At 53.3% G+C, this 11847-nt stretch overlaps 1 protein-coding gene across 1 annotated transcript in view; it reads right to left on the bottom strand.

The window, feature by feature from the left end:
- Window positions 1–4529: 4529 nt before the first annotated feature.
- The window catches only part of MFAP4 (microfibril associated protein 4), an 8300-nt gene continuing 982 nt past the window's right edge, over window positions 4530–11847 (bottom strand). Inside the window, 6 exon segments of the mRNA XM_062512343.1 lie at window positions 4530–4777; window positions 6509–6691; window positions 9052–9148; window positions 9667–9729; window positions 9732–9796; window positions 10554–10620. Coding sequence (XP_062368327.1) covers window positions 4530–4777; window positions 6509–6691; window positions 9052–9148; window positions 9667–9729; window positions 9732–9796; window positions 10554–10620 — 723 coding nt within the window.

The raw sequence follows: 11847 nt of genomic DNA, 5'->3' as shown, positions 1-11847 counted from the left end.
GGGATTTTTTAGGGATTTTTTTGGGGGATTTTTGGGATTTTTTGGGGATTTTCTGGGGATTTATTGGGGATTTTTTGGGGATTTCTTGAGGAATTTTTTGGGGATTTTTTAGGGATTTTTTGGGGGGTTTTTAGGGGTTTTTAGAGGATTTTTTGGGGATTTTTGGGGATTTTTTGGGGATTTTTTAGGGATTTTTTGGAGATTTTATGGGGATTTTTTAGGGATTTTTTTGGGGATTTTTGGGATTTTTTGGGGATTTTTGGGGATTTTTTGGGGATTTTTTGGGGATTTTTTTTGGGATGGTTTGAGGATTTTTTGGGGATTTTTTAGGGATTTTTTGGGGATTTTTGGGGATTTATTGGGGATTTTTTGGGATTTCTTGTGGGATTTTTTTGGAGATTTTATGGGGATTTTTTAGGGATTTTTTTAGGGATTTTTTTGGGGATTTTTGGGGGATTTTTGGGGGATTTTTTGGGACATTTTTTGGGGCCATTTTTTGGATTCATTTTGGGGCCGTTTTTTTGGAGCCATTTTTTGGGACTTTTTTTGGAGCCATTTTTTGGATCCATTTTGGAGCCATTTTTTTGGGGACATTTTGGAGCCATTTTTTGGAGCCATTTTTTTGGAGCCATTTTTTGGGGACATTTTGGGGACATTTTTTGGGGACATTTTTTGGGGACATTTTTTGGGGGCCCCGTGGGTGACTCACAGGATGTGGCCTCGGGAGGTGACAGCGACAGCGCCGGGGACAGAGGTGACACCGGAAGGGGGGAGGGGGAGGTGACAAATTTTGGGAGGTTGGGGGAAGGGAGGGGGAGGGGGGAGGGGTCCCCAACCCAAAAAATGTCCCCAAAACCCCCCCCCCCAAAAAATGTCCTAAAAAACGTCCCCAAAATGTCCCCAAATTGTCCCCAAAATGTCCCCAAAGTGTTCCCAAAAAATGTCCCCAAATTTTTCCGAATTCCGCTCGAATTTCTCCCCAAATCCCCCCCGGAATTTCCCCCCCCCCGAAAAAAAAAAAAAAAAAAGTCCCAAAATCTCCCCAAATTTCCCCAAAATTTCCCCAAAATTTCCCACAAATTTCCCACAAAATTTCCCCCAAATCCCCCCAAAATCTCCCCAAATCTCCAAAATTTCCCCCAAATTCCCCCAAATTTCCCCAAATTCCCCCCAAATTTCCCCAAAAGTTCTCCCAAATTTCCCCCAAATTTCCCGAATTTCCCCAAATTTCCCGAATTTCCCCAAATTTCCCCAAATTTCCCCCAAATTCCCCAAAATTTCCCCAATTTCCCCAAAAATCTCCCCCAAATTCCCCCAAATTTCCCCCAAAGTTCCCGAAATTTCCCCCAAATTTCCCCCAATTTCGCCAAATTTCCCCCAAATTTCCCCCAAATTCCCCAAAATTCCCCAAATTTCCCCCAAATTTCCCCCAATTTCCCCCAAATTCCCCCAAATTCCCCCAAAATCTCCCCCAAATTCCCCCAAATTTCCCCCAAATTCCCCCAAATTTCCCAAAATTTCCTGAAATTTCCCCAAATTCCCCCTCAAATCTCCCCCAAATTTCCCGATTTTCCCCAAATTTCCCCAAATTCCCCCAAATTTCCCCCAAAATTCCCCAAATTTCTCCCCAAATCCCCCCCAAATTTCCCCCAAATTTCCCAAATTTTCCCCCAAATTTCCCCAAATTCCCCCAAATTTCCCCAAATCCCCCCAAAATCTCCCCAAATTTCCCCTCCCCCCTTCCCCCCTCACCATCTCGGGGCCTTTCGGGGTCACTGAGTGGGGGTGGGGGAGGGGCAGGATGTGACCCCCCCCAAAAAAGAGGCCACGCCCCTCACAGGCCACGCCCCCTTCGCGGGTGGGGGGAGGGGCGAGATTCGAGATTTTTTGGGGAATTTTGGGGATTTTTGGGGATTTTTTGGGGATTTTTTGGGATTTTTTATGGGGATTTTTGGGGATTTTTGGGGATTTTTGGGGGGATTTTTTGGGGACTTTTGGGGATTTTTGGGGGGATTTTTTTGGGGGAATTTTGGGGATCTTTGGGGGGATTTTTGGGGTTTTTTTGGGGATTTTGGGGGATTTTTTGGAAAATTTGGGGATTTTTGGTGGGATTTTTTGGGGAATTTTGGGGATTTTTGGGGATTTTTGGGGGGATTTTTGGGAAATTTTGGGGATTTTTGGGGGATTTTTTGGGGAAATTTTGGGGATTTTTTGGGGGGAGTTTTGGGGGAATTTTGGGGATTTTTGGGGGGATTTTTGGGGGAATTTTGGGGATTTTTGGGAAATTTTGGGGTAAATTTTGGGGTTTTTTTGGGGGGAGGATTTTTTTGGGGATTGTTTGGATGATTTGGGGGAATTTTTTGGGGGCGGATTTTTGGGGAGATTTTGGGGGATTTTTGGGGCAAATTTGGGGGATCATGGGGCAAAATTTGGGGCAGATTTTGGGGATTTTGGGGGATTTCTTTTTTGGGGGATTTTTTTTTTCTTTTTTGGGGGGGATTTTTAGAGGAATTTTTTGGGGGATTTGGGGCGGATTTTGGGGATTCTTTTGACGGGTTCTGAGCATTTGGGGAATTTTGGGGGAAATTTTGGGGAATTTTTTGGGAATTTGAAAAAAAAAAAAAGAAAAAAGGAGAAATTTAAAAAAAAAGAAAAAATAATTTGCGGGGATTGGGAAAAACCAAAATTGGGGCAAAAAAAAAAAATTTGGGAAAAGGATCCAAAAAAAAAAAAAAAAGGATCCCGAAATTCCCCGAAATTCCCCAAAATTCCCCAAAATTTCCCCAAATCCCCTCCCCCACCCCCCTCCCCCAAAAATTCGTTTCCAGCCCCGCGGAGCGAAGGAGGGCGGAGCTTTATTGGGGGAGGGGTCAGCGCGGGGTGGGCGGGGCCAGGTGAGCACGGTGGGGTGGGCGGGGCCAGGTGGGTGTGGCCCAGGTGGGTTTTGGTCCAGCTGTGCACGTCCAGGTGTGTCCTGGTGTGTCTCAGGTGTGTCTCAGGTGTGTCTCAGGTGTGTCCAGGTGTGTCCTGGGTGTGTCCTGGTGTGTCTCAGGTGTGTCTCATTTGTGTCCAGGTGTGTCCTGGGTGTGTCCTGGTGTGTCTCAGGTGTGTCTCAGGTGTGTCCAGGTGTGTCCTGGGTGTGTCCTGGTGTGTCTCAGGTGTGTCTCAGGTGTGTCTGGGTGTGTCCTGGGTGTGTCCAGGTGTGTCCTGGTGTGTCTCAGGTGTGTCTCAGGTGTGTCCTGGGTGTGTCCAGGTGTGTCTCAGGTGTGTCTCAGGTGTGTCCAGGTGTGTCCTGGGTGTGTCCTGGTGTGTCTCAGGTGTGTCTGGGTGTGTCCTGGGTGTGTCCAGGTGTGTCCTGGTGTGTCTCAGGTGTGTCTCAGGTGTGTCTCAGGTGTGTCCAGGTGTGTCCTGGGTGTGTCCTGGTGTGTCTCAGGTGTGTCTCATTTGTGTCCAGGTGTGTCCTGGGTGTGTCCTGGTGTGTCTCAGGTGTGTCTCAGGTGTGTCTCATTTGTGTCCAGGTGTGTCCTGGGTGTGTCCTGGTGTGTCTCAGGTGTGTCTGGGTGTGTCCTGGGTGTGTCCAGGTGTGTCCTGGTGTGTCTCAGGTGTGTCTCAGGTGTGTCTCAGGTGTGTCTGGGTGTGTCCAGGTGTGTCCTGGGTGTGTCCTGGTGTGTCTCAGGTGTGTCTCAGGTGTGTCTGGGTGTGTCCTGGGTGTGTCTCAGGTGTGTCTCAGGTGTGTCTCAGGTGTGTCCAGGTGTGTCCTGGGTGTGCCCAGGTGTGTCTCAGGTGTGTCTGGGTGTGTCCTGGGTGTGTCCAGGTGTGTCCTGGTGTGTCTCAGGTGTGTCTCAGGTGTGTCTCAGGTGCGTCTTGGGTGTGTCTGGGTGTGTCTCGGGTGTGTTTGGGCATGTCCAGGTGTGTCTGGGCATGTCTGGGTGTGTCTGGGTGTGTCTCAGGTGTGTCTCAGGTGTGTCTCAGGTGTGTCTTGGGTGTCTTTGGGCATGTCCAGGTGTGTCTGGGTGTGTCCAGGAGTGTCTCAGGTGTGTCTGGGTATGTCCAGGTGTGTCTAGGTGTGTTGCAGGTGTGTCTCAGGTATGTCTGGGTTTGTCCAAGTGTGTCCAGGTGTGTCCAGGTGTGTCTCAGGTATGTCCAGGTATGTCTCAGGTACATCTGGGTATGTCCAGGTGTGTCCTGGTGTGTCTCAGGTGTGTCTCAGGTATCTCAGGCATGTCCCAGGTGTGTCCAGGTGTGTCTCAGGTGTGTCTGGGTATGTCCAGGTGTGTCTAGGTGTGTTGCAGGTGTGTCTCAGGTATGTCTGGGTTTGTCCAAGTGTGTCCAGGTGTGTCCAGGTGTGTCTCAGGTGTGTCCAGGTATGTCTCAGGTACATCTGGGTATGTCCAGGTGTGTCCAGGTGTGTCCAGGCGTGTCTCACACGTGTCTCAGTTATCTCAGGCGCGTCTCAGGTGTGTCTCAGGCGTGTCCCAGGTGTATCCAGGTGCGTTCAGGTTCCCCCCAGGTGCGTGTCCCCCCCTCCCTCAGAGGCGCCGGATCTTCATCTCGCTGCGTTTCAGCGAGTAGTAGAAGCCCTTCCACTGGGCCCAGTTGATGCCGTTGGCGTAGGACAGGTGAGGCCCGGCCAGGTAGAAGCCGTTGAGGTTGGAGAAGTGGCAGCTGCGGAACCACCAAGCGCCCGAGGAGAGCGCGGCGCAGTTCTGGGCGAACAGGTCCTGGTCGCGGTCGAAGGTGGAGAATTTCTGACCGTTGTGGTAGCTCAGGGAGTCACCTGGGCAGGGAGGGGACAGGTGAGACCGCGGGGGAAGGACAGAGGGACCGCAGGGACCAGAGTGACCACCTGAGTGACCACAGGGACCACCTGAGTGACCACAGGGACCACCTGAGTGACCCCCTGAGTGACCACCTGAGTGACCACAGGGACCACCTGAGTGACCACCTGAGTGACCACAGGGACCACCTGAGTGACCACAGGGACCTCCACTGACCCTCATTGACCCCCATTGACCTCCATTGACCCCCATTGACCTCCATTGACCTCCCCATGGCCAACCTTGACCCCCATTGACCCCCATTGACCTCCATTGACCCCCATTGACCTCCATTGACCTCCACTGACCCCCATTGACCTCCATTGACCCCCATTGACCTCCATTGACCTCCCCATGGCCAACCTTGACCCCCATTGACCCCCATTGACCTCCATTGACCTCCATTGACCCCCATTGACCTCCATTGACCCCCATTGACCTCCATTGACCTCCCCATGGCCAACCTTGACCCCCATTGACCCCCATTGACCCCCATTGACCCCCATTGACCTCCATTGACCTCCATTGACCCCCATTGACCTCCATTGACCCCCATTGACCTCCATTGACCCCCATTGACCACCATTGACCCCCATTGACCTCCATTGACCTCCATTGACCTCCATTGACCCCCATTGACCTCCATTGACCTCCATTGACCTCCATTGACCCCCATTGACCTCCATTGACCTCTATTGACCTCCATTGACCCCCATTGACCTCCACTGACCCCCATTGACCTCCATTGACCTCCATTGACCTCCATTGACCCCCATTGACCCCCATTGACCTCCACTGACCCCCATTGACCACCATTGACCCCCATTGACCTCCATTGACCCCCATTGACCTCCATTGACCCCCATTGACCTCCATTGACCCCCATTGACCTCCATTGACCTCCCCATGGCCAACCTTGACCCCCATTGACCCCCATTGACCTCCATTGACCCCCATTGACCTCCATTGACCTCCATTGACCTCCATTGACCCCCATTGACCCCCATTGACCCCCATTGACCTCCATTGACCCCCATTGACCTCCATTGACCTCCATTGACCTCCATTGACCCCCATTGACCTCCATTGACCTCCATTGACCTCCATTGACCTCCACTGACCTCCATTGACCCCCATTGACCTCCATTGACCTCCACTGACCCCCATTGACCTCCATTGACCTCCATTGACCCCCATTGACCTCCATTGACCTCCCCATGGCCAACCTTGACCCCCATTGACCCCCATTGACCCCCATTGACCCCCATTGACCTCCATTGACCCCCATTGACCTCCACTGACCCCCATTGACCTCCATTGACCTCCATTGACCTCCATTGACCCCCATTGACCCCCATTGAACCCCATTGACCTCCACTGACCTCCACTGACCCCCATTGACCTCCACTGACCCCCATTGACCTCCATTGACCCCCATTGACCACCATTGACCTCCACTGACCTCCACTGACCCCCATTGACCTCCATTGACCTCCATTGACCTCCCCATGGCCAACCTTGACCCCCATTGACCTCCATTGACCTCCATTGACCCCCATTGACCTCCATTGACCTCCACTGACCTCCATTGACCTCCATTGACCCCCATTGACCCCCATTGACCCCTATTGACCCCCATTGACCTCCCCATGGCCAACCTTGACCCCTGACCCCCCGCCGTTGACCCTCACCGGCGCCGCCGTCCACGAAGCCGGCCACGTGCAGGGCGTAGCCGTCCTCCTCGGCGCTGACGGCGGTCGGGGACAGCGCGAAGGAGCCGTAGGTGGCGGCGGCCGAGTTGTTCTCAAAGTCCTCGAGCTCCACCCGCAGCTCGTAACGGGCCTGGAGGGTCAGCAGGGCCAGGGTCTGCAGGCCTGGGGTCACACAGGGGTCAGGGGTCACTTGGGGGTCACTCGGGGGTCACTCCGGGGTCACTTGGGGGTGACTGGGGTCACTCAGGGGTCAGGGGTCACTCAGGGGTCACTCAGGGGTCACTCAGGGGTCACTCAGGGGTCACTCTGGGGCCACTGGGGTCACTCAGGGGTCAGGGGTCACTCAGGGGTCACTCAGGGGTCACTCCGGGGCCACTGGGGTCACTCAGGGGTCAGTCAGGGGTCAGGGGTCACTCAGGGTCACTGGGGTCACTCAGGGGTCACTCAGGGGTCACTCAGGGGTCACTCAGGGGTCACTCCGGGGCCACTGGGGTCACTCAGGGGTCAGGGGTCACTCAGGGGTCACTCAGGGTCAGTCCAGGGTGACCATTCTGTTCCATACCGGTCCGTACTGGTCCGTACTGGTCTATACTGGTTTATACCGGTCCATACTGCTTTATAGTGGTCCATACTGGTCCGTACTGGTCCATACTGGTCCGTACAGGTCTATACTGGTTTATACTGATTTATACTGGTCCATACTGGTCTATACTGGTCTGTACTGGTCTATACTGGTCTGTACTGGTTTATACTGGTCTGTACTGGTCTGTACTGGTCTGTACTGGTCTATACTGGTCTGTACTGGTCTGTACTGGTTTATACTGGTTTGTACTGGTGCGTACCCAGCCAGTACTCGCCGTCGGCGCGGCCGAAGCCGGCCCTGTACTCATTCCATACTGGTCTGTACTGGTCCATAGTGGTTTACACTGTACCAGACCGGTCTGTACTGGTCTGTACTGGTCTGTACTGGTCTGTACTGGTTTATACTGGTCTGTACTGGTTTATACTGGTCTGTACTGGTCTGTACTGGTCTGTACTGGTCTGTACTGGTCTATACTGGTCTATACTGGTTTATACTGGTTTGTACTGGTCTGTACTGGTTTATACTGGTCTATACTGGTCTGTACTGGCCTGTACTGGTCTGTACTGGTCTATACTGGTCTGTACTGGTTTATACTGGTCTGTACTGGTCTGTACTGGTCTGTACTGGTTTATACTGGTCTGTACTGGTCTGTACTGGTTTATACTGGTCTGTACTGGTCTGTACTGGTCTGTACTGGTTTATACTGGTCTGTACTGGTTTATACTGGTCTGTACTGGTCTGTACTGGTCTGTACTGGTCTGTACTGGTCTATACTGGTCTATACTGGTTTATACTGGTTTGTACTGGTCTGTACTGGTTTATACTGGTCTATACTGGTCTGTACTGGCCTGTACTGGTCTGTACTGGTCTATACTGGTCTGTACTGGTTTATACTGGTCTGTACTGGTCTGTACTGGTCTGTACTGGTTTATACTGGTCTGTACTGGTCTGTACTGGTTTATACTGGTCTGTACTGGTCTGTACTGGTCTGTACTGGTCTATACTGGTCTATACTGGTCTGTACTGGTCTGTACTGGTCTGTACTGGTCTGTACTGGTTTATACTGGTTTGTACTGGTGCGTACCCAGCCAGTACTCGCCGTCGGCGCGGCCGAAGCCGGCCCTGTACTCATTCCATACTGGTCTGTACTGGTCCATAGTGGTTTACACTGTACCAGACCGGTCTGTACTGGTCTGTACTGGTCTGTACTGGTCTGTACTGGTTTATACTGGTCTGTACTGGTCTGTACTGGTTTATACTGGTCTGTACTGGTCTGTACTGGTCTGTACTGGTTTATACTGGTCTGTACTGGTCTATACTGGTCTGTACTGGTCTGTACTGGTCTGTACTGGTCTGTACTGGTCTATACTGGTCTATACTGGTTTATACTGGTTTGTACTGGTCTGTACTGGTTTATACTGGTCTATACTGGTCTGTACTGGCCTGTACTGGTCTGTACTGGTCTATACTGGTCTGTACTGGTTTATACTGGTCTGTACTGGTCTGTACTGGTCTGTACTGGTTTATACTGGTCTGTACTGGTCTGTACTGGTTTATACTGGTCTGTACTGGTCTGTACTGGTCTGTACTGGTCTATACTGGTCTATACTGGTCTGTACTGGTTTATACTGGTCTGTACTGGTCTGTACTGGTCTGTACTGGTTTATACTGGTCTGTACTGGTCTGTACTGGTCTGTACTGGTCTATACTGGTCTATACTGGTCTGTACTGGTCTGTACTGGTCTGTACTGGTCTATACTGGTCTATACTGGTCTGTACTGGTCTGTACTGGTCTGTACTGGTCTGTACTGGTTTATACTGGTTTGTACTGGTCTGTACTGGTCTGTACTGGTCTATACTGGTCTATACTGGTCTGTACTGGTCTGTACTGGTCTGTACTGGTTTATACTGGTTTATACTGGTTTGTACTGGTGCGTACCCAGCCAGTACTCGCCGTCGGCGCGGCCGAAGCCGGCCCTGTAGTCGTTCCAGCCCCGGAAGAAGCTGACGGAGCCGTTGAATCGCTTCTGGAACACCTGGGGGGGAGGGGCAGGACGGGGGTGGGGGAGGGGAGTGGGGGAGGGGCGATAAAAAAAAAGGAATTGGGGGAGGGGGAGATGGGGTGGGGGAGGGGTGGTGGGGCGATTTGGGGAGTGGGGGAGGGGCAATCTCTGAGAGATTTTGGTGTGGGGGAGGGGGGGTTTTGGGGGTGGGGGAGGGAAGATTTGGGGGCAATTTGGGAGAGGGGGAGGGGCTATTTGGGGAGTGGGGGGAGGGGCGATTTGGGGGTGATTTTGGGGGTGGGGGAGGGGCAATGACTGAATGATTGTTGGGGCGGGGGAGGGGCGCTTTTGGGGGTGGGGGGGGAGGGGCGACCTCTGAGATATTTTGGGGATGGGGGAGGGGCGATTTTGGGAGTGGGGGGGAGGGGCGATCCGGGGGATTTTTTTTTTTTTTTTTTTTGGGGTGGGGGAGGGGGATTCAAATCGGGATTTTTTTGTGGGGGGGGAGGGGGGAAGGGGGTGGGGGAGGGGGGGTGGGGGAGGGGCGGTACCGTCCAGACGTGCCCCTCGGTGCTCATGTCGCAATAGACGGGCACGGGGGGCGCCCCTCCCCCCCGGGGGACACCAGGTAAACCCCGTCTGCCCGAGCCCCCCCCGCGTGCACGTCCTGGCAGTCCCGGGGGGGGAGGGGCGGGCAGAGGGGGAGGGCTGGGGGGGGGGGTTTGAGGGGGGGGAGGGGTGGGGGAGGGGAACAAAAAATAAAAATTAAAAACAAAAAAAAAAATTGGGGGTGGGGGGTGGTTTTTATAAAGGTGGGGGGAGGGGTAGAGGGGGTCACTTCCGGTCGTGGGCGGGGGGGGGGAGGGGGGAGGGGGGATCCCTACCCCCCACTCCCATCCCAGTCCCTCCCAGTCCCCCCCAGTCCCTCCAGTTTGTCCCAATCCCCTCCCAGTCCCATCCCAGTCCCTCCCAGTCCCCTCCCAGTCTCTCCCAGTCCATCCCAGTTTGTCCCAATCCCATCCCAGTCCATCCCAGTCCCTCCCAGTCCCTCCCAGTCCATCCCAGTTTGTCCCAATCCCATCCCAGTCCCTCCCAGTCCCCCCCAGTCCCATCCAGTCCCCCAGTCCCTCCCAGTCCCTCCCAGTCCCATCCCAGTCCCTCCCAGTCCCTCCCAGTCCATCCCAGTTTGTCCCAATCCCATCCCAGTCCCTCCCAGTCCCCCCCAGTCCCATCCCAGTTCCCCCCAGTCCCTCCCAGTCCCTCCCAGTCCCCTCCCAGTCCCTCCCAGTCCCTCCCAGTCCCATCCCAGTCCCCTCCCAGTCCCTCCCAGTCCATCCCAGTTTGTCCCAATCCCATCCCAGTCCCCTCCCAGTCCCTCCCAGTCCATCCCAGTTTGTCCCAATCCCATCCCAGTCCATCCCAGTCCCCCCAGTCTCACCCTGGGGCCCGATTGGCTGCCCCTGGCTCAGGGTCCCCAGTGCCACCAGCAGCGCCACAGCCACGAACTGGGAGAGACCGGGGGTGGGGGAGGGGTCAGGGGGAAGGATTTGGGGCCATTTTGGGGAATTTTGGGGTTCCCGGTTGGAATTTGGGGCGATTTTGGAGCCAATTTGGGGTTCCCGGGGTGGAAAATTTTGGGGATTTTGGTTTTTTGGGTTTTTTTTTTGGGGGGGGGGGCGGAATTCGGGTGGGTTTGGGGCTCCCTGGGGGGGTTTGGGGGATCCTGGAGGGGAATTTGGGGAATTTTGGGGGGATTTGGGGGGGATTTGGGGGGATTTGGGGGGGATTTGGGGAGGATTTGGGGGGGATTTGGGGGGATTTGGGGGGATTTGGGGAGATTTGGGGGGGATTTGGGGAGATTTGGGGAGATTTGGGGGGATTTGGGGAGATTTGGGGAGATTTGGGGGGGATTTGGGGGAGATTTGGGGGGGATTTGGGGAGATTTGGGGGGGATTTGGGGAGGTTTGGGGGGATTTGGGGGGATTTGGGGAGATTTGGGGGGGATTTGGGGGATTTGGGGGGGATTTGGGGGGATTTGGGGAATTTTTGGGGGGGATTTGGGGGGGATTTGGGGGGTTTGGGGAGATTTGGGGAGATTTGGGGAGATTTGGGGGGATTTGGGGAATTTTTGGGGGGGATCTTGGGGAATTTTAGGGGATTTTGGGGGAAATTTGGGGGATTTTGGGAGGATTTGGGGATTTTAGGGGGTTTTGGGGAGGATTTGGGGGGGGGATTTTGGGGGAATTTTTGGGAATTTTGGGACGATTTGGGGGGGATTTGGGGGAATTTTGGGGAGGATTTTAGGGGATTTTTTTGGGGAATTTGGGGGGATTTTTGGGGGGGATTTTTTGGGGGGATTTTAGGAGGAGTTTTTGGGAGAATTTTGGGAAGTTTTTCTTGTTTCCCGTGGTGGGTTTGGAGGATTTTGGGCGGAATTTTGGGAGGATTTTGGGCGGAATTTTGGGGAATTTTGGGGGATTTTTGGGGAATTTTGGGGGAATTTGGGGGATTCGGGGGGGGGGGTGAATTTTGGGTTGAATCTCAGGAATTTTTGGGAATTTCGGGAAACTTTAGGAGAAGTTTTTTAGTTTTTTTGTTGTTGTTTTTTTTTTTTTTTTGGTTGCATTTTGGGGGCGATTTTGAAGTTCCCAGGGGAACAAATTTTTTGGATGGGGGGGGGGGGGGAGGAAAAAAATTTATTATTTTATTTTTTAATTTTTTTTTTTTTTTTT

The sequence above is a fragment of the Cinclus cinclus genome, chromosome 36, assembly GCF_963662255.1.
Source record: "Cinclus cinclus chromosome 36, bCinCin1.1, whole genome shotgun sequence".
Taxonomy (NCBI): Eukaryota; Metazoa; Chordata; class Aves; order Passeriformes; family Cinclidae; genus Cinclus; species Cinclus cinclus.
This window is presented reverse-complemented; position numbering and strand designations above follow the sequence as displayed.